General features: G+C 33.7%; 3 protein-coding genes across 3 annotated transcripts; all 3 read right to left on the reverse strand.

Annotated features, from left to right (window-relative positions):
* Nucleotides 1-26: 26 nt before the first annotated feature.
* On the reverse strand, nt 27-3,353 carry LOC130625150 (uncharacterized). The gene is made up of 6 exons (XM_057440216.1): nt 3,131-3,353; nt 2,602-2,742; nt 1,991-2,145; nt 908-1,632; nt 249-426; nt 27-140 (listed from the first exon to the last, which is right to left on the reverse strand). The coding sequence occupies exons 1-6, from the start codon at nt 3,351-3,353 to the stop codon at nt 27-29; spliced, it is 1,536 nt and encodes a 511-aa protein (XP_057296199.1).
* Nucleotides 3,354-4,486: 1,133 nt separating this feature from the next.
* Nucleotides 4,487-21,438, reverse strand: LOC130625362 (E3 ubiquitin-protein ligase RNF113A-like). Its single transcript, XM_057440442.1, has 5 exons — nt 20,966-21,438; nt 20,427-20,576; nt 19,621-19,789; nt 18,033-18,211; nt 4,487-5,889 (listed from the first exon to the last, which is right to left on the reverse strand). Exons 1-5 carry the CDS (start codon nt 21,135-21,137, stop codon nt 5,588-5,590), a joined length of 972 nt encoding a protein of 323 aa, XP_057296425.1. The 5' UTR covers nt 21,138-21,438; the 3' UTR covers nt 4,487-5,587.
* On the reverse strand, nt 8,514-12,453 carry LOC130625365 (uncharacterized). Its single transcript, XM_057440445.1, has one exon. It carries the CDS (start codon nt 11,582-11,584, stop codon nt 10,964-10,966), a length of 621 nt encoding a protein of 206 aa, XP_057296428.1. The 5' UTR covers nt 11,585-12,453; the 3' UTR covers nt 8,514-10,963.
* Nucleotides 21,439-21,793: the final 355 nt, after the last annotated feature.

A 21,793-nucleotide genomic window follows, 5' to 3' on the forward strand; every position in this document is an offset into this window, starting at 1 on the left:
TCACGGTGGTGGGAAAATAGAACCAACTAAGTACAATTGATAGACAAAACATCAATTAATTCAAAGCCATGTTTTGCCTTTGTTTTTCGCAAGGAACAGTGGTGTTGAGTGAAATCATTCGGTTTCCTCGTACCTAATTTCTAAATTGTGTTTACGTATCGCTGGCGTAATCTCTTTATAAAGATAGAATGCTCTAGGAATAAGGTTGATGTATCGGAACTCAAAGTCCTGGTAGTCATTTTAGCTACCATAAATTTCGTTCCAAAGGTTGTTGTCAAAGTGCGGAATTTCAAAGATCGCAACCACAAGTGACGCGCACTGCGAACTTGGTGAAGTTTACTAATCAATTTTTTGGTTAGGTCCAAAAGGGTCTTTATTTTTGCCGATGTCAGCATGCCCCCATTCCATTGCACGAAATTAACTTTGCTAAAGACAATTGCGGCTCAAAACTGTATATTTTTAAAGATGCTTTACTCAGTTTCCACCTTATTTCCAGGTCTTTATTAGGTATTTCGGGCTTCCATCTCAATAATGATTAGCCTCATACAGGGAAAACTGATTATAGCATTTTCCAGAGCTCTCTCAGTAAGAAAAAGCAGGCAAATAGTTTTATGATTATCAGACAAGACCGTATGGATTGAAATTATTTTCTCTTTCATTAGCCAACACTACAAATGCTATAAAAATGTTGTTATTAAATGGAGTGAGGATTGATGTTGGAACCATAAAACGGTGTCCGATGCTCACTTTTCAAGTTTGTATGCCACACAATAAGGTAGCAGCCACGGGAGTCGCGACTTTAAGGGTTAGTGAAATTTATCGTAGTTATTAGCTAGTTACCATTCGTGTGGTGTAATTGTTAAACAGTCACACATTTGGTAACACTTTTAATTTTAGTTTTATTTACAACTTGGACCATTGAGTATCGTCAGGTGGGGCGCTACCGCTTTTGAGCAAAGCTGATCTTTCTGGTGTAGCGTTTAAGTAATGGTCAATATTTCCATTCACTAGCTTCATATCTTCTCTCGATTCTTTCAACTTTCTCAAAATATCTCCATACAAGGGAATATTTTTGCGCCGTATGAACGTTAAGTATTCACATTCTCGCAAGGTCAGGATTTTATAGATTTGTCTGGCTGGATTTCCGTTTCTTAGAAAGCAAGTGACCGTAACCACGTGACCAAGCACGTTTATGAGGAACCCAATGATGGAGATCATGATGGAGAGCACCATGCAAAACCATAACACAATGAAAGTGTATTGGTACAGAATGTTTGGCGAGATTTCACAGATAAATTTGTTCGTATTGAAGAAGACATTCCTGATATCCATATGAGCTTCTTGAATTTCACAGTATCCAAAACTTGGAAGCAAAACGTTCCCTGGCTTTGGTATGTCTCCCTCGAAGAAATCAAACGCAGATGTATGGTTTAAACGAGACCACTCGGCCCACTTGAATCCATAGTTTTTAAAGTTTCCTAGCAACAGGTCGTTTGTAAACACAAAGCCGAGAACGTTGACGACAATGTAGAGAAGTTTGACGAAAGCATTCATTATGACGCGAATACGTAATTTCGTGACGGAATTGACGTGGTAGTTAAAGTAATTTCGAACAACTTCATCAGCGTCTTTCTATAATGACAAAAAGCACATACGCAATCAAAGCAACCTCGTCCTAGAGCATCTTGTATTTTTTTTTAAATGGCGATGTTCGTATCGCCGCTTCGCCGCTTTGGTGTCGAAAATATTGACACTCAATTTTTCTCATTTTGCGCATCATCAGAACTCCTGAGATAAACCTTGAGATTTATCTCCAGAAGCTCTGAGAACGAGAATAATTCTGATTAGAATTATTTCCTAATGTTAAGATTCATTCGAACTAGAGGCTGTCAATTAAGTTACGCTCAAAACTGGCAACTGGTAGTGCTGTACTAGGCCAACTTCGTTCGTTACCCCTATTTCAAAACAAAAATCGTGCCACTAGAAGTACCTGTTCTTTGGTGAGTGTGTCTCGCAAACTAATCATATCTGTGTTCACAATACGAAACAAAACATACGGCATATAAAACAATAGAGCCAAACTAGCAATATAAAACGGCATCCATTGAAATTGAAGAAAGTATCTCTTCATCATCGGTTTACAATCTAAAGAAATAACATACATGGGAATGTTATGACGTATAGACATTGTGGCAACACAGTGATTTGGATAAGTTCTCCTGTTAAACACTTATTTTCTAAATATCCAAGTATTCAAACAGGTACGCGATTTACTGGCTATAGAGTTCGCTTCGCAACCACGACGTCCGTAGATCAGTCCACAGCGCTGGAATTTTTATCGAGTACCCCTACAACTGCTATGGGGTCAATCCATGCCATGTGAAAGCAAATTGAGTTGGTAATGCCGATGTATACCTAATGTATACATTCAAAACACAGAACCCACATGTGGCAGTCCTGTATAAATTTTGAGAATACTACCACTACTCTATTGTGCTCTCATAAGTGCAAAAGTAGTTATATCATGTCAGCTTAAAAATTCTCCCCCAAACCAAATGTATAAGCTAATTGTAAATTTGACTGCAATTTTCATGGACGTACCTGGGTTGGACATTCCTTGTCGTGTCATTGTTTCACATAAGTCACCATTCTCGAGTTGGCCGTCCTGATTCATATTTTTTGGTATGCCGTAATAATTGCACTCCTCCAAACGGTTCATCATTTCGGGGAAAACGTAAAACCCTACACAACATAATAGGATATTAACCAAATAGATTGTTTTTTGTTAATTGATTATATTTCGTTTCTTTTTTAGTATTAAACATATTATATATGCAGTTTTAAAAATAGGGTAGGGCCTGCTTAACATACAAAATCCTAGTAAATAGTTAACATTAATAGGATGCCAACCTTGTCCCCAAGACAACTTGTATATTTTTGACTATCGCCATGCCCATGTCAGATAGATCAAGATATAAAAGCCCTGGCGACGAGGTTAATAGGTTGCTGACTATTCATTACTACGACTGCTGTAAGTGAACATTGGTCCATTTCATGTCGCCCTTTTGACGTCTTGCATAAACGTCAATAAAGCGCAGTGGAAAGATAATTAAAAAAGATAAATTTTTACCTTGTATCCAACACGCAGAATGCACAAAACTGCCACTCAGATGACTATCCTTAGGTACCATGCATGCTACGGTGTCGTGGAACCAGTCCACACCCATAACTAGACAGGATATGATGAACATTTTCGGCATAAAGATCCGACAGAATTGATCGGTGTAGCTGTCATGTCTGGGTTTGATTTTAATTGCAAGTATAGATTTAATATTGTTGGCGATAAGAGACATGACGTCAACTCACTGTGGTATAAAAAGGAATGAGGTTTATAATATGTTGATATATATTGGAAATAGAGACTTTTTACCGTTTTTTGAGTAAAGACTGGGTCGAAGGTAACATTACTTTAAAAGAGTTCAATGATCCTAATATCACATTTTTTTTAAAAAAACGTTGCAAAATTATTCGTCTTTGTTGGGCGAATATTTCTTTCCCGAAGAGTAACAGCTTTGAACCGAGGAGAATGAATGAATATATTTGTCGAAATGAGTAATGCATCATGAAGATTATATTCTGAGGCAAGTCAATTGTGTCCATCCTATAAGCGCATATTTTTTATAGTTAAAAATTGATCGACTGGAATATCTGTACTTTCTAGTTTGGAATTTAGTGAGATTTGCTTGACGATGGAGATTTGACAGGATTGGAAAATATAGATTGTGTCAAACTTATCTTTTAACATACATAGATATTGGTAAAAACGAAAAAAAAAATGTTCGGAAATTATTATTTTTTGAATTTTAGACTCGCATTTTATATGTTCTTAATTTTAAGAAGACATGCTCAACAATATAGGAAAAAAATGCATTATTTTGTTTACAAAAATTTATAATTATATAAATAATTGAACGCATCATTGAACTTGTAATTGTGTTTTTTAATTATGTATGGTCGTATAATTATCTAAATATAGAAAACTTTGCCATTAATTTGGCATAGGGTTTAAAGTGAATTAATTTAGAGGCATTTTCAAATTCAGTTTTCTGTCTGAAATTAACGCGGGTAGAAACAACCTCGTCTCGAGGGTTTCCTCTTTCCGAAGGCTCATTTCCATTTGACTGCGTTTTTCGCTTTGGCGCAAAAATTCACTGAGTTTGTTTTTTGTTAAGCGTTGAAATTCGTTAATGCGAGAAAAAATTTACAGTCCCAGATTGTCAGAAAGAGAAAAACAGGTCTGGGGAAGAGGTTAAGATAGGAAATGAGGTGACCACTCAATGATGACACAAATTTAAAGCGGCAGAAAATTAAGGTGTGAGGGTGGCAATTTATTTTCAAGATTTACTGTAATAGAACATAGACTCAGATTTGCTAGAAAATCAGCAAATTATAGCCAGGAGTATATTCACGAAATGAGTAACTGCTGTTCAATTTTTTTGAATATTTTTTTTAAGAATACCCGTAGCTAATAAATGACTGATTTAAAAAAAGTAAAAAATAAATAAATAAATTCTCATTAGAGAAAGTGATGAAATAATTTGCCGGTACGAAGGTTTTTCCCGAAGTAGAAATCAGTATGTGTAAAAACAACATATCGCTAAATATTGACAAAATACTCACAATAGCAGCAACGCAGTTTTCAGCTTGTAGATTATCAACAAAATTCTTTGCACCCACATTTAAAAATGTAAATTAAAATCAATATCATAATCAGCATCGAGCTTACGCTAATTTTTGTTTTTATGACGTCATTCGAACTGGGCTTTACACCATGAAAAGAACGATCACATATTTAATTGCAACTTTTAGCGCTAACATTTTTTGTTAACACGACTCGAGACCTGACGAATCTGCAGGGACATCGGGTCAATTAGGTGCAGATAATTAAAAGCTGTGCGTGCTTTTTATGAAGTAGAATCGATATTATAGAAGATTGGAAAGCTGGAAACAAGGTTGGCAAAAATAAAGTGTATAAAAAATATAAATGGCAGGGATTTTTATGTTTGATAGGGACCGTCCTTATTAATAAAAAAGACCTTTTAATTTTAACAAGACTCACATTTGTCCAAAACGCATATTGTTTTGTTGAAATAGTCAAACAATTTTTTGTTACGTTATTGAAACTTTCAAAGATTCGTATTTATTTCATTAAAACAAAGCAATCCTTCTTTTTTAATATTTTGTAACAATATTCTTTAATGTCCTTGATCTTCTCCATGTTAAGGCGGAATCACCACTTAAACGAAAATGGTTGAATCAATCAACAAAAGTAGAAAGCACTTTCACTTCTGCACCTATTTACGTCGACCGATTTAATCAATTTCGTTCAAGTGAAAACCCGCTCTTAGTGCCACATTCTCTGTTGTAAATTCCAACCAACAAGCACGTTGATAATAATATGCACTCCTCCACCGAAGCTGAGGCACAAAATGCCTTGACTCAAATTATCGCATGTAGACAACTACCGGTGTATGTAGTAGAGACTGCATAAGACCGCTCTGACGGTCAAGTCCTTAAATGACACACGTCAAGAATCATCATCGCTTATATTAATTTCCGCATTAATGTCTGGTTTCTTCGCCTGTTCCTTCATCTTTTTAATAATCTCCTTCGCAGGGTTGAAAACTCCAAAAGTTTGTTCAGCGCAAACAAAACATCGAGCGGTTTTACGATAATGCGCGAGTGCGCACTTTTCACAGAAGTAATGTTTGCATTTCGTCATCACAGGGTGGTCGAAAGTCTCTCGACATATATAACATGCAAACGGTAGCTCCTCATCCTCATCACTGTCTATTTCATACTTTGATTTGTCTTCCTGGTCATACGCTCCTGAAAAAAAAAACAGATTTATTTAAAGTATAGCGCAAAGTTTGTGTGACTCAAGTTATGATGAAAATCAGTATTATGATTATACATCAGAACTTAAGCTAGCTAGCTGTCTTTATCTTCCAAGGTTAAAAACATCCATTGACGACTATGGTGGCCGAGAACTGCCACACGAAAAAAACTCTGTTTAATTGCGTTTTTAATTCATTTATTTATTTTTAATTTATTTAATTTCTGCTTTTTGTTTTTTATTTCAATTCATTTTACTTTCAATAATTTTTTTTGTTAATTTTTTTTTTAAATTCATTAACTTATTTTACTTTTAATTCATTTTTTATTTTTTCATTATTTTTATTTAAATTTATTATACTTTTACTTTTACCTTTTTTTCCTGTTTATAAAAACGTTTTTATTGATTTCCGTCGCCGCTACGCGGGGCGGAATCTTTAAAATCGCCTGATGGAAGATAGATATATAAATGCATATCTAGAGACAGCACAGAGCCTGGGCGCTGCTAAGTTTGTGTCCAGGCTAAAACCTCGAAAAATTTCAATACTTTCGAAAGCCAATGAAGATGCTTTATTTTAATCTATGTCAATTTAATGACCAATCTGAACAGAGATTGTGTACTCTTCGTGTGGCCAGAACATTTTGTGTACGGCCATGACTAAAAGTGCTTACATTTTGTTGGTCGCCCCCTTGCCACTTGCTGGCCTCTGATGGTTTGGTCGTAGCTGGGGAGCTAAGCACCTTTTTTAAAATCGTGTATTTTATCAGGTAAGAATTATTTTATATTAAGTGAGAAAGGTGTGATGGCTAGCTAACTATCTCAATTTTTGGTGCTGACAATATATATATATATATATATATATATATATATATATATATATATATATATATATATATATATATATATATATATATATATATATATATATATATATATATATATATATATATATATATATATATATATATATATATATATATATATATATATATATATATATATATATATATATATATATATATATATATATATATATATATATATATATATATATATATATATATATATATATATATATATATATATATATATATATATATATATATATATATATATATATATATATATATATATATATATATATATATATATATATATATATATATATATATATATATATATATATATATATATATATATATATATATATATATATATATATATATATATATATATATATATATATATATATATATATATATATATATATATATATATATATATATATATATATATATATATATATATATATATATATATATATATATATATATATATATATATATATATATATATATATATATATATATATATATATATATATATATATATATATATATATTCCCGAGTTCCCGTAAATCCCCGGCTTGGCCCGTATAGTCGGATATATGTAAAGAAAGTACCCGGGGGGTAAACTGATTTCCCGAACGATTTTTCATATTATTTGTGCACCATCAGAACGAATGAGACTTGTAGTATTCAACAATGTTTACATTTTTGATGAGGCGCTGAATAAAAGAAGTTTAATCGCCCGAAAACATAAACCCGCGATTTCTTCTAAATCCCAGTCTCGGGCCGTATAGTCAAAAGTATACAAAGAAAGTACCCAGGGAGTAAACTCATTTCCCGAACGATTTTTTAAATAATTTTTTCACCACTAAAACACATGAGACTTGTAGTTTTTAAAAATGTTTTCATTTTTGATGAGACGCTGAAAAAAAGAAGTTTAATCGCCGGCAATCGAAAACCCGCGATTTCCCGTAAATCTCGGGCTTGGCCCGTATAGTCGAATGTATACAAAGAAAGTACCCAGGGAGTAAACTCATTTCCCGAACGATTTTTTAAATTAATTTTTCACCACTAAAACGCATGAGACTTGTAGTTTTCAAAAATGATTTCATTTTTGATGAGACGCTGAATAAAAGAAGTTTAATCGCCGGCAAACAAAAACCCGCAAGTTCCCGTAAATCCCCGGCTTGGCCCGTATAGTCAGATATATGTAAAGAAAGTACCCGGGGAGTAAACTGATTTCCCGAACGATTTTTCAAATTATTTGTGCACCACCAGAACGAATGAGACTTGTAGTATTCAACAATGTTTACATTTTTGATGAGACGCTGAATAAAAGAAGTTTAATCGTTAGGGTTAGGGTTAGGGTTAGGGTTATATATATTACTTTGGCTTTTCTAATGGCTAGTGACGTTTAGTCCAACCCCGGGCCTGTCAACCCAGATAAAATAGTAATGGGCTCATTTCATCAAGGTCATTCTAGATTTGGAGAATCAGCGGGTAGCCAATGCGTGTGCAATGCTTTGTGGGCCATCTGTTACCCTTCTATTGCGTCTGTGCGTTACTGGACTGAATGGGATCTTGATCGTATTTTTACACTAGGGAATGATCTTTACGTCATCCTAGGTTACACCAGTCAATATCTTGCTTTAGACGAACTGCCCAATTCAATTGCAACTAAAAACGGGAATATTCAAATTGAAAAGTCAGATTCCTATTTATTTGAACTTTCGAGAAATAGTACTTCCTTTCTCCGTGCCCAGTAATATGCCAATTATCTCACGCTATTTCGCAGTGGAAACTAAGCATAAGAAGTGAGACGATATTTGAACTAATATCGTTATTCAGAGGAAAGTGGGTAAATTTTACTATCTTGAAGCGGAAGAAAATTTTCTTTTTTACTTTCGTGGATAAACAATTCTCACTCACACATTTAAAGTTCTCAGTCGCGCTGACCTCAAGGCCTAAGGGCCTCTAGTTTATTAGATTGTATTTTAACATTGCAGGTTAGTTACAATAATAATTGAGAATTGGGATAGTCAGTGATTTGTTTACCCCATAATTCTCCGTTTTCAAGGTACACTTCAAATTTCCAGGCTATTGACGGAAATCTTCAAGCCGCAGGGCTTCTTGTTTTAAATTTTTAAAATCGATTTGTCGCTTAGCTGAGAGCTGCCATAGTATACCACAATGCATTTCGACTACATTAACACGTGCGCAAGTAAAAACCAGCCCAGTAGAAAATTTTACAACACGTGCGCACGGAGAAGCTAATTCAAAATATTAACTCGAGAAGCAAGAAATAACAAAAAAAAGAAACAATCCAGGTAAATCTATGTTATGACAATGTATTAAAATGCGTAGTTTGGGTAAGGACCAGGTTGCTTGGTGAATAAAGGTTTAGATTCCCTCTTTTTCATTAGAACATATAAGGATTTCATTGGTCAAACCAAACATTTAGAACGAGAATTGTTCTTAGTTTTCCTCTCATTTTATATGGAAAACCGTGTATTAATCATAAGTTAAAAATTCTTCTCTTTACCGCAAAACTATAATTTGCATAGCAATTAATTAAAAGATAGTTATAAGGCCTAGATTAGACGCCTCATTTTTGCCGTGCGAAACTTAATTAAATTAAAATCGGCAAAAGAGCGACATTGGTATTTAGTTCGACACGGCGTGGAATTATACGCCGAGTTAAACTAAATGCCATGCATTTAAAATATCCGTGGTTTATTGTTCCACTCAATTTCACAATAAAAGTAAAATATTGTAACAGGGTCGGTGTGACCATGAACAAAATAAAATCTACGTGTTTCCTTTCATGCTGTATTTTAAAGGAAAGAGTAATGGCGAGAGAAGATATCATTTGTTTAGTTTTGGAATATTTAAGAAATAAAGCATCCTGGTATGCAAGAAGAAGAAGAATTTTGGTGATTTTAGTATCAGCGATTCATCGCTGACAGAGATTGTTGTCGAGATATCGCTACCTGGTTTCAAAGCAGCATAACGAAAGTTTAAACAGACCAAGAAGGATCCGATGTTGTAGACGTTTTCGAAGAAATGCTGGATGGTGGGAGATGGTTTCAAACGAGTATTCTGATAAAAGATTTAAAGAAACTTTCAGAGTCAGTAGGGAAACTTTTCAGTATATCTTGGCTAACATTGAGGCTGATATTTCCAAGCAAACAACATCAGAACAACCAATTAGTCCAGACATGCGCCTTGCAATATGCTTATATAAACTAGCTAGAGGAGATTATAATTACACATTGTCCGAAATGTCAGGAATAGGCGAGTCGACTGTTATAAAGATCGTGGAAGAAGTTTGCCAAGCAGTAGTAGAAAATTTATGGGTTGACGCTGTTGAGAAACATTTTCCGAAAACAAAGGAAGACTTTGAATCAAAAATGAAGGAAATGGAATCCGAATGGCAGTTTTCTTATAGTTTTTCAGCCATCGATGGCTCTCATTTACCAATTAAGTGCCCACCTGGAGGAGGAGAGTCAATGAAACAATACCATAATTTTAAAAATTTTTACTCCGTTATTCTTCTAGCCCTAGTTGATGCTAAATACAGATTTAATTGGGCAAGTCTTGGTGCACCCGGTAACACTCATGACTCCACGTTATTTCAATCAACAAACTTGTGGTCAAAAATTATTTCTGGTGACGTTTTACCAAATACAATGTGTAACATCGAAGATATCTGTTTTCCTCCATTAATTTTAGGAGATGGCGCTTTCCCTAAGAGGATATGGATAACAAAACCATATGGTGATGCTGTTTTGTCAGAGCGCAAAAGATATTTTAATTACCGCCTTAGCCGTGCTAGAATGGTTAGTGAAGGTGCATTTGGTAAACTAAAGGGTCGCTGGCGAATTTTAAGTAAAAAGTGCGAAAGTCATAAGGAAACAGTTAAAAAAAATGGGTTTAGCTTGTGTTGTTTTGCACAATATCTGTATTGAAAAAGGGGACGTTATTCCACGTAACATTGATTTATCAGTTGATCCACTGACAAACAAGAGGAGACCGCAATCGAAACTACGAGATTTGCTGCAAATGACAAGCACGAACCAAAGAAAATTGAGAGACAGTCCCTTAAAATTCAAAATTGATAAGGGATAAAATAGCAGATAGCTTTTTTAATGAAAAGACGAGGAAACATTGTAAACTTTTTCAATGTCTAAAATAATATTTTACAACAACTAAAAACCTTTATAAATTTTCATACACTGGTCCTTCTTTATCCATATTTAAACGATGGTAGCTCATACCATATCTAGCATGACTATGGTGCTGTTGTGGATGAGGGGGTGGGGAATTCATGAAATTCCATGGTGTATATGCCTGGTGTACTGGTTGTTGAACAATTGGCTGCTGGACAGGCATTGTCACCATCCGTTCTAAAAGTGCCATGAATCTGTTATCACGTTGTTGCTGTCTGTCGCTTTCTTCTTTCAAAAAATCTAATATTTTTTCTGTAGGATCATTTGAAAGTGCATTGTTAATATCACATAAACCTTGAGTGATGTTTTCCTCCCTCCACGTTTTTGCTTTTTTTGTTGTTTCGTGAATTGGTACAAATAACTTTCTTTTTTTATTATTACCAGGACAGTTGTCAGTTTCATTACTGGAAGGCGGTGTGGTTTCGCTACCACTTGGCACACCAGCTTGTGCACAATTTGGCTCCAGTGATTGTTCGGGTTGACAACTGTCCATGGATTTTACGACTGCAAATAGTTTGTTGAACCATGTGCCAAAATTCTTGTCTTCTTGAAATCTTTGGATTCCTGAAGCTGTTTTAATTTTTAGGGCAGCTTCCCTACAAGCTGTCATGCAACGTTTGAATTTTTGCCTTGTTTGATTAATGTCAAAAGGAAATTCGACACCTCTCAACTCGCACCTTCCTTTTAGCTCTTCAATTACCAGCTTATAGTAATCACTGTTTTTAACGTTTTTTATATTGGTTAATAGTAGCTTTTTTTTAAATTTTCATCCTCAATGATGATATCTACTAAATCATTAACCATATCTGTTTGCCAATGAGATTTTCGTCCAGTTTTACTACCTTTTTTCTTTGTGTGTTTTTTCATAAATACTTCAAAATTATCAGCATCCTCTTCACTCTCATCTGATGACATTGGATTGTCTTGTGTTATTGTTGATAATAATGGCAAACTCTGCAAAAATAACAAAAAAATATATATAATAATGATTAGGTTAGAAAGTGCTTTTACTGGTTATAAATTCTAACTCACCAATTCTTCAGACATTTTAAGTTTGTTTGTTTACTTTCATTCAGTATGCTCTCCTCGTGCTTCAAACAAATTTGCGCGGGACGTTTAAAATTAATTCGAGTTATATTACTGCGCATGCGTACTTTTCACTCGGAAAATAAAAACCCGATTTTTTTTAGTTTAGCTCGACAAAAATTAGCCATCTAATCCCGTGCCTCACTTTTGCCGATTGAATCGGCAAATTCTGCTGTACTTTTTGAATAACGTCGACCTAATTATTTACGTTGAATTAGACGTCGTCTTTTAGTCGAACTAAATAGACATAGATTTTTTTACGCTATTTTAATTAAGTTTCGCACGGCAAACATGAGGCATCTAATCTAGGCCTAAAAGACGCTATCGTACAAATGAATGAGATCTTTTATAACAAAGGAACTGGCTTTCTATTGTCCTTTTCAGCTGCTATTACAGGTTTCAATCTTTCTACTAACATCTGTTTGTTTTATATAGAGGCGCAAGTAACCTGCCCATTGTCTTGTGTATGTTGGCAAAAACTACCCATGGAAGGACATGTAGGAAAATTCTTTCTTAACAGTGTAAAACCCTTTTTTCAAAAAACCGGTTTCTACTATGTCATGACAATTTTTATGCTTCCTTTATTTAGAATGACTGATTTTAAAGTTTCCCGAAAAGCCGTTGATGCAAAGAGAACAAAACCAACCACGTCAGCGGGAAAGGACAAGTTTTGCAATAAAATTAAAGATATTTTGCAAAGGAAAGAAATTGTAGTGCAAAGACTAACGACTGACGTGCAAGGGAAGGAGCAAAAGTATTTAAGGATATGTCCGCAGGAATTAGTCTCATACGAAAAAATTACGATTGAAAACATTAAAAAAGCATGTTTTTAATTTTTCAGCATAGCGCCAAAACACTCCATCACTTAACATCTTTAAATATTATTTTTGTAAGATGCGATGTCCTGGTCACCAAATATGAAAACTGTCGAGTTTGACATTGCTCAAATTGAAGAAGTCATGGATGCAATCAGGTCTTCATGTTGTAGAAGATGATTTCCTGACCATTGAAGAAAGAACAGGAGAAAGAAGCGAAGCAATTCAGCGAAGCTTACAAATACGTTATAGAAAAACTGGGATAGTGAAATGTTTGTATTGTGTGTTGTTATATGTAAAATATATTAACCGATACTTTAATTAGACTATTTTTTTGTACAGACCCTTAATCTAAACCACGCCAATCTTGAAATGGAGTCTAAGTAAGGTTTGTCTAACAATACAGGAGCTTATGACAATATAGAAACCAGGTGTAGCTGCTAATGACAATAAAGCAACAAGATGTCTAACACTACATGTCCTTATGACAATATAGAAACCAGGTGTTCGAATGGCATTATGGTATACTATGGCAGCTCTTGACCAAGCCAGATTTTAAATTTATGCAAAACAAGTTTAAATTAAAATTAAAAACAAAATAAAAAAAGATATAAGCTGCTGATTTTTTATGCAAAGTGAAATAAATTAAAATAGAAAAAGCAAATTAAATTGAAAGTAGAAATAAAATAAAAGTATAATTAAGTTGAATTTTTTTAAAAGTAAAATAAATTAAAATAGAAAAAGCAAATTAAAAATAAATTAAATTGAAAATAGAAGTAAAATAAAAGTTAATAAAAAACAAAAAACAGAAATTAAATAAATTTATAAATAAATAAATAAATCAAAAACGCAATTAAACAGAGTTTTTTCGTGTGGCAGTTCTCGGCCACCATAAACGACTTATAATATTCATCCCCTATTCTTTAATGGCGGTAATCAATTTCATGTTGATTTCAATCAATAAATCGTTCAAGCATTAATTTCCTTTGTTTTAATCTTAATTACTATGGATTGGTTCAAAATATTTAGAAAAAAAAATTTAAGGCGGGATTTTGCGGACATTTACAAACGCATTTTACATTTCTGAATAAAAAACAAGGGTGAATTGGGTATGTGGTACAACAAATCTGTATGCTCATTTCCGTTGTATTTAATTTATCTACTCCCCAGCCGCGGATCCAGGGTTAGTCAGATAAGTCGCGTGACTAAGTGTAAATTTGACGAAAAATGTTAGCCAAGCGAATGATGTCGACGATCCAGGTGTTGCAGACGGAGCACGTTAAAAAATCAGATTGTTTACGGCGAAAAGCCATGGTTCACAGCCCTCTCCATTTCGCCTATGGCGATGTTGACGTCAAAGTTGTGACGTCGCTACCATATAGACTGAGAGGGTTGCAAATTATAGCTTACAGATTTTGACTGATTCATTTTGACTAATCAGTCACTTAGTCAGTCAAAATTCAAATAGCTATGGCCCGCAACCCTCCCCATCACACCTAAGGGGCATGTGACGTCAAAATCGTGACGTAATTTTTACACTCTATGCGTAGTCCAACAATATGTGGCACGTAGCCGGCGTAGGAAATTTATGTTCCGTACTGCGTGGTTACTTATAACCTGTTAGGCTATAGTTTTAACTCCCATCCGTTAGGATTAGTCAAAGACTCACGCTTTTTGGCTTGGATTCTTTCCGTACTATCATGGCTACTGCAGACATGTTGGCGCGGGTGCTTACTGACTTAAAGTGTGATAATGTTGAATCTGTTCGTAAAATGCAAAAAGTACTTTTAGAAAGTGTTTATTCTCGGAGATTTTTCTTGTCTGGGGATATTTATCCCTTGGTTGGATAAAGTCTGCTTCGGAATTCAGGTGCAGATATATACATTCCATCTGAGGCGAGGTGTGAAGATAAAGGAATTATTGCTTTAAGGTGAGAAGTATGTTTTCTACTCTCCAACACACCTTGCATTTATTTAAAGGTTTTCAGTATATTCGCTACGAAAAGCTAGTTGAGGGAGAGCTTTTTACAACAGACTATTAAAAACAAATACAAAAGATTTAATTAGTTATAGCTAGCTAGCTAGCTGGCTAATTATTTTTGTAATATGAGCTTTGAACTGAATTTTCAGCATTGTGGAGGAGTTCTTTCTCAATTAATATTTGTGTTGGTATTAGAAGCAAGAACTTGACATCTGGATAAGTAAGGTTGGTGATGAAAATAAACAACTCTTCGAATGGCTATTAGGAAACAAAGTTTGTTGAGTGAAAGGTCATGGTAAAATATATTATCTTTAGATCCAATCCACCAGACTGTCTATACAGCTCAGCATCGTTGGTATTGGTAGGTGATAATTCTCTTGTTGATGTTTTAAGAACCTTGACATCCATAGAACTTTTCTTGCATCCTTCCTTTTATTCCAATCGTCCTTGTTTCCAATTTGCTTTTAACAACCAAAAGGCAAATATTTTTATATCTGAAAAAAGTTTATTCAGATTTTCCCTTTCCCATATTGTTTGTGATATGACTCTTTCTCCTGAGGAGGCAGTTAAAGCAGAAGCAATCAACATCTGTACCCCCAAGACATGGTCTCCTTTTCTATCAATACTTGCCTTGTCAACAGTAATAAAGAGAAAAATTAATACGTTTTACCCACTGTTCGCTTGTTACGGTTTCGAACTCTCTTTACACAGTGCATATTGCCATGCCCATCTATTTTACCTGATGGAGATCAGTTCAAAGTTTTATTTTGTAATGAAGGTATTGTTAAGTCTGGTGTAGACTTCAAGCCAAATCATTACGTTCCCCTTGTTCCAGGTTGCAACTTTCTTAAGTGAAAGTCGCATTTTCCTATTTCAGCATGCAAAAAGCAGAAAATTGCCCTTTTTAATTCTTCTTTTAAAGTTCAAACGAAACTTGAGTTTAGCCTTATGAATAAACAAATATTTGTTTTTGTTAAGATTGTGTTTTATTTTGCTGTCCATGGCTGGTGTGATCATTTGATTCACCTAGTCATGTTGATGAAGCCTGATATTGGCAGAAACAGCAAGAGTTTATAAATATTGAAATATATTCACATTTGTCTCACTTTATTGTAGTTAATCCCTGTTAATTTTAGTGCTTTTATTTATCTAAAATAAAACGTGTAAGACAAAGAGTTGATTCTTATAAAAAATGTTCTTAGGAGATTTTCTTATAGCTTAGCGTTTCTTTTCGTCAATTTTATTAATAACTAGATAAATCGGAAGACAATTTTCGGTGATTTTTGTACCCGCAAAGTTTAAATAAGCGAAAGTTTCTGGGGGGGGGGGTTACAGCGCCCCCCAGGACCCCCAACTGCTAAATTCAAGATTAAGTCCAAATATTGCTGGGATGCAGCAATATTTCGACTAAGTCTTGAAAAAGTCTGGATCCGCCCCTGCTCCCAGTGAGACAGTATTCCACTCGGCGGCACTTCGGAAAACAAGAAGAGGGCTAATTGAGCAATCTTACTAGCTCAACGGTTTTTTTTTAATAGGTTTTGTTCTAAATCATAACCTATAAATTTTATGACTTTTTCTTTTTTCCCTACAAAGCAGGTGTGCAGTTTTATTTACGTTACTAGAATAAAAGAATTTTTAGTATTTTTTTACATTTTGTCGGAGCTGTTGGATATAAATTGAAAAAAAGAAAATGCTGTTTCTTGGAGAAAATGATGTCAGCATTATTTTTTCAATGTCAAATCACGTCTACTATTTTGCTGAGTTACTGTGCCAAGTTTCTGTCACAGCGTTCGTCTTTCCTTTTATTCAATAAGGATGGTAAAATTACCACAACCTACCCTCCCATCCCCTTAAAAACGACACCCAACATACTCCACCTAAAAATAGGATTCAGGAAAAAGATTTTCGATTCATCCCTTGATTTTGAAAGCATAAAAATACTGTTTTAGCTACGTTTTCCAGGTTTCTCTCTATCTGCTTTAACATACTGTAAAAGCAAATACTGCATTTACCTATTGAATTTCCGCGCCCGAAGGCGTAGGAATTGAATTTCCGCGCCCGAAGGCGTAGGAAATTCTTTAAAACCGTCGTTTTTTTCTTTCGGAGCATTTTTTGAGAAAAAATCGAACCTGGGATTTCACGTTGGTCCGTCACAGATGTAAACTTCGTACCCAAGCTCCTTAACTACTGGGAAGTCTAGTATTGACGCTTCAGGCCAAAATTGGTATTTGTTTTCGACAAAATTTGGCACAGTTAACAAAAAAAGTATGCTGAACATAATGGTGACATAATAATTTTGATTTTTGTCACCTAAATGTCATTTTAGGCCAAAATTGGTCCAAAAATTAAAACTACTTTATTTTTAACAAAATTTGGCACAGTAAACAAATAAAGTATGCTGAACATGATGGTAACATCAAAATTTTGATTTCTTGTTACCTAAATGTCATTTTAGGCCAAAATTGGTCCAAAAATTAAAACTACTTTATTTTTGACAAATTTTGGCACAATTAACAAAAAAAGTATGGTGAACATGATGGTGACATCAAAATTTTTGTTTTTTGCCACCTTAAATGTCATTTTAGGCCAAAATTGGTCCAAAAAAATTAAAACTACTTCATTTTCGGCTAAATCTGGCACAGTTAACAAATAAAGTATGCTGAAAATGATGATGGTACAAAAGTTTGATTTTTTGTCACCTAAATGTCATTTCAGGTCAAAATTTATCCAAAAATTAAAACTGCTTTATTTTTGACAAAAATTGAGACAGTTAATAAAAAAAGTATGCTGAAAATGATGGTCACATCAAAATTTTCAATCGCAAGAGTTTCAACCATGAATGATAGGCTGTATTTTTTGTTAGCAATTTCTTTTAAAATGTGAGTTTATTATGACACGTTTCGTTTCGTTTTGTTTGCGTTTGTTGTAAGATATAATGTCACTGGTGTGCTTTATCTTCAGAGGTTCATGCACCAAACCCCTTCAAATGTTTGGCACAATAACACAACGAATTAGCAGGTTTTCATTAGATATTTTGGTAGCGCGCGGAAATTCTTAGAGCCCCCAGGGCTTCTTGTTCTTTTTTTCATTCAAGTCTGGAAATTTTTTTTTAATGCGAACCTGCAGATGCTTCGCAAGTATAAGTTAATAAAACTATAACTAGTTAAAAAGTTGTACCTTCTTTGAATTCTCTTTCTAGTTGCCAACCGTGTTTATAATCACTGCGGTCGTGTAAAAATTTACAACTGTCTCCAAAACCACAGAATCCAGTTTCTTTGTAATCTTTGCAAATGTCCGGCTGGTAATCCCAACGAATCGTAGTGCGAAGATGAGCCGGTGCACGAATCGGACCATGCCTAGAAAAACGTAAATTGTGTACTTAAGAACAGAATAGAAAACGGGCTGAACATGTGGGCCGAACATGCGGGGAGGACATATGAGCCGAACAATATCCAACTATTCGGCCTATATTTTTTTAAAAAAAACATTAGGATGAATTTTTGAATCGTTCATTCATCCAACATTGCTTTTCTAGGTAGGAATATGCTTATCCAAGCTAATCCGACATGTTGGATAAACTTGGATATATCAAAAGAAAAATAGACATCAAATTTAAAGAAAACAGATTATTTTAACGTTTAACTTTACCTATGTACGACAAGTTTACTCGTCATTTTCAATGTTAAAATATTAACAAAAAAAACATCCAGGTTTGTCCTACATTGGGAAAAGTTAGACCTACTACGGGTAAGGTTTGTTTTTCTCGTTCTTTATAATAAAACACAGGTTCAATGTTTTAGTCAAATTTCGATAAGAATTTGTAACCATCTTTGAGTGTACTCAAACGGTAATTTCATGACAAAATAAGAGGATTCAAGGACATTTAAATATTTTTTCAAATAAATTGAAATTAATTCAGATTTCAAAAAATAATATTGTGAGTTAAGAACAAATTATTGGTGTACCCATGTACTGTTTCTATGTATTTCGAAAAAAACAGGTGATTGACTGAACTAGACTATTTAACCAAAGTTTAGGAGATTTGACAAGAATTTTTTTTAAATCTAATTTTAGAAGAGATTGGGAGAATTTTGATGAGACTAATGAGAATAAAGAAGTTGAAGAAGGCGTTACAACCCTGTTTTTCAATCCAAAAGCTTTACTTTCCAATACATAAAAATCTTCATTGCCAACTAAGATCTAACAAAGATAACGACATGAAAAATTTAACTGAGCATTGTTATACCTTCTCCAGGTCAGTCTTTTGTAGGGCTATGAAAGGTCGGGGTAGTGCTAAATTGTCCCCATCGAAAGTGACAAAAGAAACGTATTGCGACAAAACGTTTTTTTTAGCACATGGGAAAAAAGAGAAAGGATTGCATAAGTTTAGGATGTGCGAAATTACGTGATAAAAACATAAAAGACTAAAATTTTTTTTTCACTACCTGCTAACCAATGACAACAAACGTGTCATTCTGACGGCATAATTTTGAAAGTATTAAAAAAATTGAAAAATTCACTGATTCACTGATTAGGTCAGTATTGACAACTAATAGTTCCAAACTATTCACTCTCATCTAATCAATTTAACCCTATTTTCCGTATCAAAAATAGAAAAAAAGTTTATAAGCACGTTTACAAAATAAGATTTAACAATTCAAATAATCATTTCAGTAGACTAAATTTAATTCCTAAGAGAAGACTTGTTTCTTTCCAGACCAGAGCTGAACCTTAAGAAACTAACAAAGTCAAAGATCACACTTACCTAACCATACCGCTAGAAGCATTCCCAGCAGCTGTATCTTTCTTCTCGATATATTGAGCATAGCCAGTTTGCCCACGATACAATTTGTCGTCTTCTTTACCTTTCAAGTCCTTATTAGTTTGAAGTGCTCTTTCAAATATTGCTTGTGCATCTTTACTTGCCTCCGTTTCTGAGAAGATAAAAATGGGGAAGATATTACTTATATTCTTCAGCAATCACAATCCTGGAATATACGCCATGTAAAAAAACGCTGTCTTCCATACAAGCCCTTCCCTAACTCATGCAAAAGAAAAAAAATCTTAATTTCCCAGTTTTTCATACTTTCAATTAAACAAAAGGAAACTGTCTGGAATTTTTTAGGTCAAATTTTAGGAGAAAACAGTAACATATAAAACGTATAAAAATCATTCCATATTTTAATAATAATAATAATAATCAACCCTTATTTCGATATCAGAGCAGCTGTTATTACAAATTGCGATAGTAAAGTAAATGTAACCAGTTTCAAGATAAACATTTTTACATTTTATGTTTTTGTCACATAAAACGTAATAACAAGAAGTTACATTTTAAAAAAATAACGGATGTTACCATAAAACAATTTGAATTTTTTTTTTGGAGAAATCAATATTTTGAGTCCAAATTTTAGGTTATTTAGAAAAATTTTGAGTTTCTATTTTTTGGTTATTTAGGAGATTTTAGAAGATATGGCAAACCTATCTTTAATGAAAAAATCGTTATGTTGTCAGGAAGATAAAGAATTTTGGAGCAAAAAAAAAAACAAAGAAGGGAAGTAAAAAAAATACCAAATTCCAGCACTGCTGTCGCTCCCATATCGTCAGGTCCTGCCCTTTCTCCAGTGCCTGATGATTTGTATTCCACATTAACAGCTGTCTTGCTGTCATCACCAGGCTCATCATCATCGTACTTGACATCTTCTTTCACTCTCTTTATACCTTTAAAAAATAAACATACATTTTTAAGAAGAGAATACATTGATTTACTGCTATAGGATTTAAGGGAAGAATGAGGTTTTGTGAGTTGCAGTTTCTGTGATGTCCTCATAAAGTAATCAACCTGAGGGTTCACAAAGGTTCAGAAAATCGGAAAAATTCATTATCCTGACAACAATAAAAAGTGCTTAGGTTTTTGGTTTTAGCTTAAGCTCCTTGTTTCGAAGTCTAATATATAAGTATAAATGATTGCTTGTGGGCTAGTTCTTCAAAATGTAAACCTTTTTTCAATGATATTTTAAACTGAATGGTAATTTTCCCAGATTTTTAAAGAGATTTACCTGTTCTACTTTTAAAAGATGGTTATAGATATTTTAGAAAAAAATATATACCTGTTTTCTGTACCATTGGGTTTTTAACATTCTTTCGTTGTACCTTTACAACAGCCGATTTTTCCTCATCTTCATCACTCTCATTACTGTTTTCTTTTCTTTTGCGAACATTTTTTTTCCCCTTTCTTTTCTTGAAGAATGTGCAGTTTTGTTTCTCCTCTTGTTCCGCCATTATTTACTACAACACAAACAAATAAATGACACCAAGTATGGTGCAAAACAATGGATAAATCAGAATCCAAGATATTGAAATAAAAAAATGGTGAATAAAGGATTTTTATATTCTGATGAAATCCTATTCACACTAAGGCCTTTCAACTGTAAATTCAAAAAATATTTTTCCAATGTCAGCAGGAGAGGATCCCTATTAATAATAGAATAAAAGGAAGACAGTAAATAAAAACTGCATCTTAAAAGTTAAAAGTTCTTGCAACTAAGGGATCGTCTCAAAATTTTTTTGTATGTTTTTTTCGTATAAATATACGAACACTACGAAGTACTTCGTTTCGTGAAACGAATGTCATACGAAGTGCTTCGTTTAAAATAAAAAATGTAAACGAAGTTTATACGAACTTTTTTAATATATGATAAAAACGAAATTTTTTTATCGTACAAAATGAAATGATACGAACTTTGAACAAAGTAAATTGCTATACGATCTTGAAACGAACTTCAAAAGTGCCGGCGTAATTGCGCATAATTATTTCAATACGAAAACCAAAAACAAAACAATTAAATGATTTTTTTTAAAAGACGAAAAGAAATGATACGCACTTTAAACGAAACCAGAAATAAAAAAAGTAAAATATACGAGGTTGACTTCTTTGA

The sequence above is a fragment of the Hydractinia symbiolongicarpus genome, chromosome 14, assembly GCF_029227915.1.
Source record: "Hydractinia symbiolongicarpus strain clone_291-10 chromosome 14, HSymV2.1, whole genome shotgun sequence".
NCBI classification, from domain to species: domain Eukaryota; kingdom Metazoa; phylum Cnidaria; class Hydrozoa; order Anthoathecata; family Hydractiniidae; genus Hydractinia; species Hydractinia symbiolongicarpus.

Coding starts and splice junctions, on each gene's coding strand:
- LOC130625150 (XM_057440216.1), bottom strand. CDS start 3,353: ATGTCTCTTATCGCCAACAATATTAAATCTATACTTGCAATTAAAATC. Junction 2,146..2,601: donor ACAAGGAATGTCCAACCCAG/GTACGTCCATGA, acceptor TTATTTCTTTAG/ATTGTAAACCGATGATGAAG. Junction 427..907: donor GATACTCAATGGTCCAAGTT/GTAAATAAAACT, acceptor AATTGTCTTTAG/CAAAGTTAATTTCGTGCAAT.
- LOC130625365 (XM_057440445.1), bottom strand. CDS start 11,584: ATGACAGCTTGTAGGGAAGCTGCCCTAAAAATTAAAACAGCTTCAGGA.
- LOC130625362 (XM_057440442.1), bottom strand. CDS start 21,137: ATGGCGGAACAAGAGGAGAAACAAAACTGCACATTCTTCAAGAAAAGA. Junction 20,577..20,965: donor CCCAATGGTACAGAAAACAG/GTATATATTTTT, acceptor TATTTTTTAAAG/GTATAAAGAGAGTGAAAGAA. Junction 19,790..20,426: donor GACAGCAGTGCTGGAATTTG/GTATTTTTTTTA, acceptor TTATCTTCTCAG/AAACGGAGGCAAGTAAAGAT.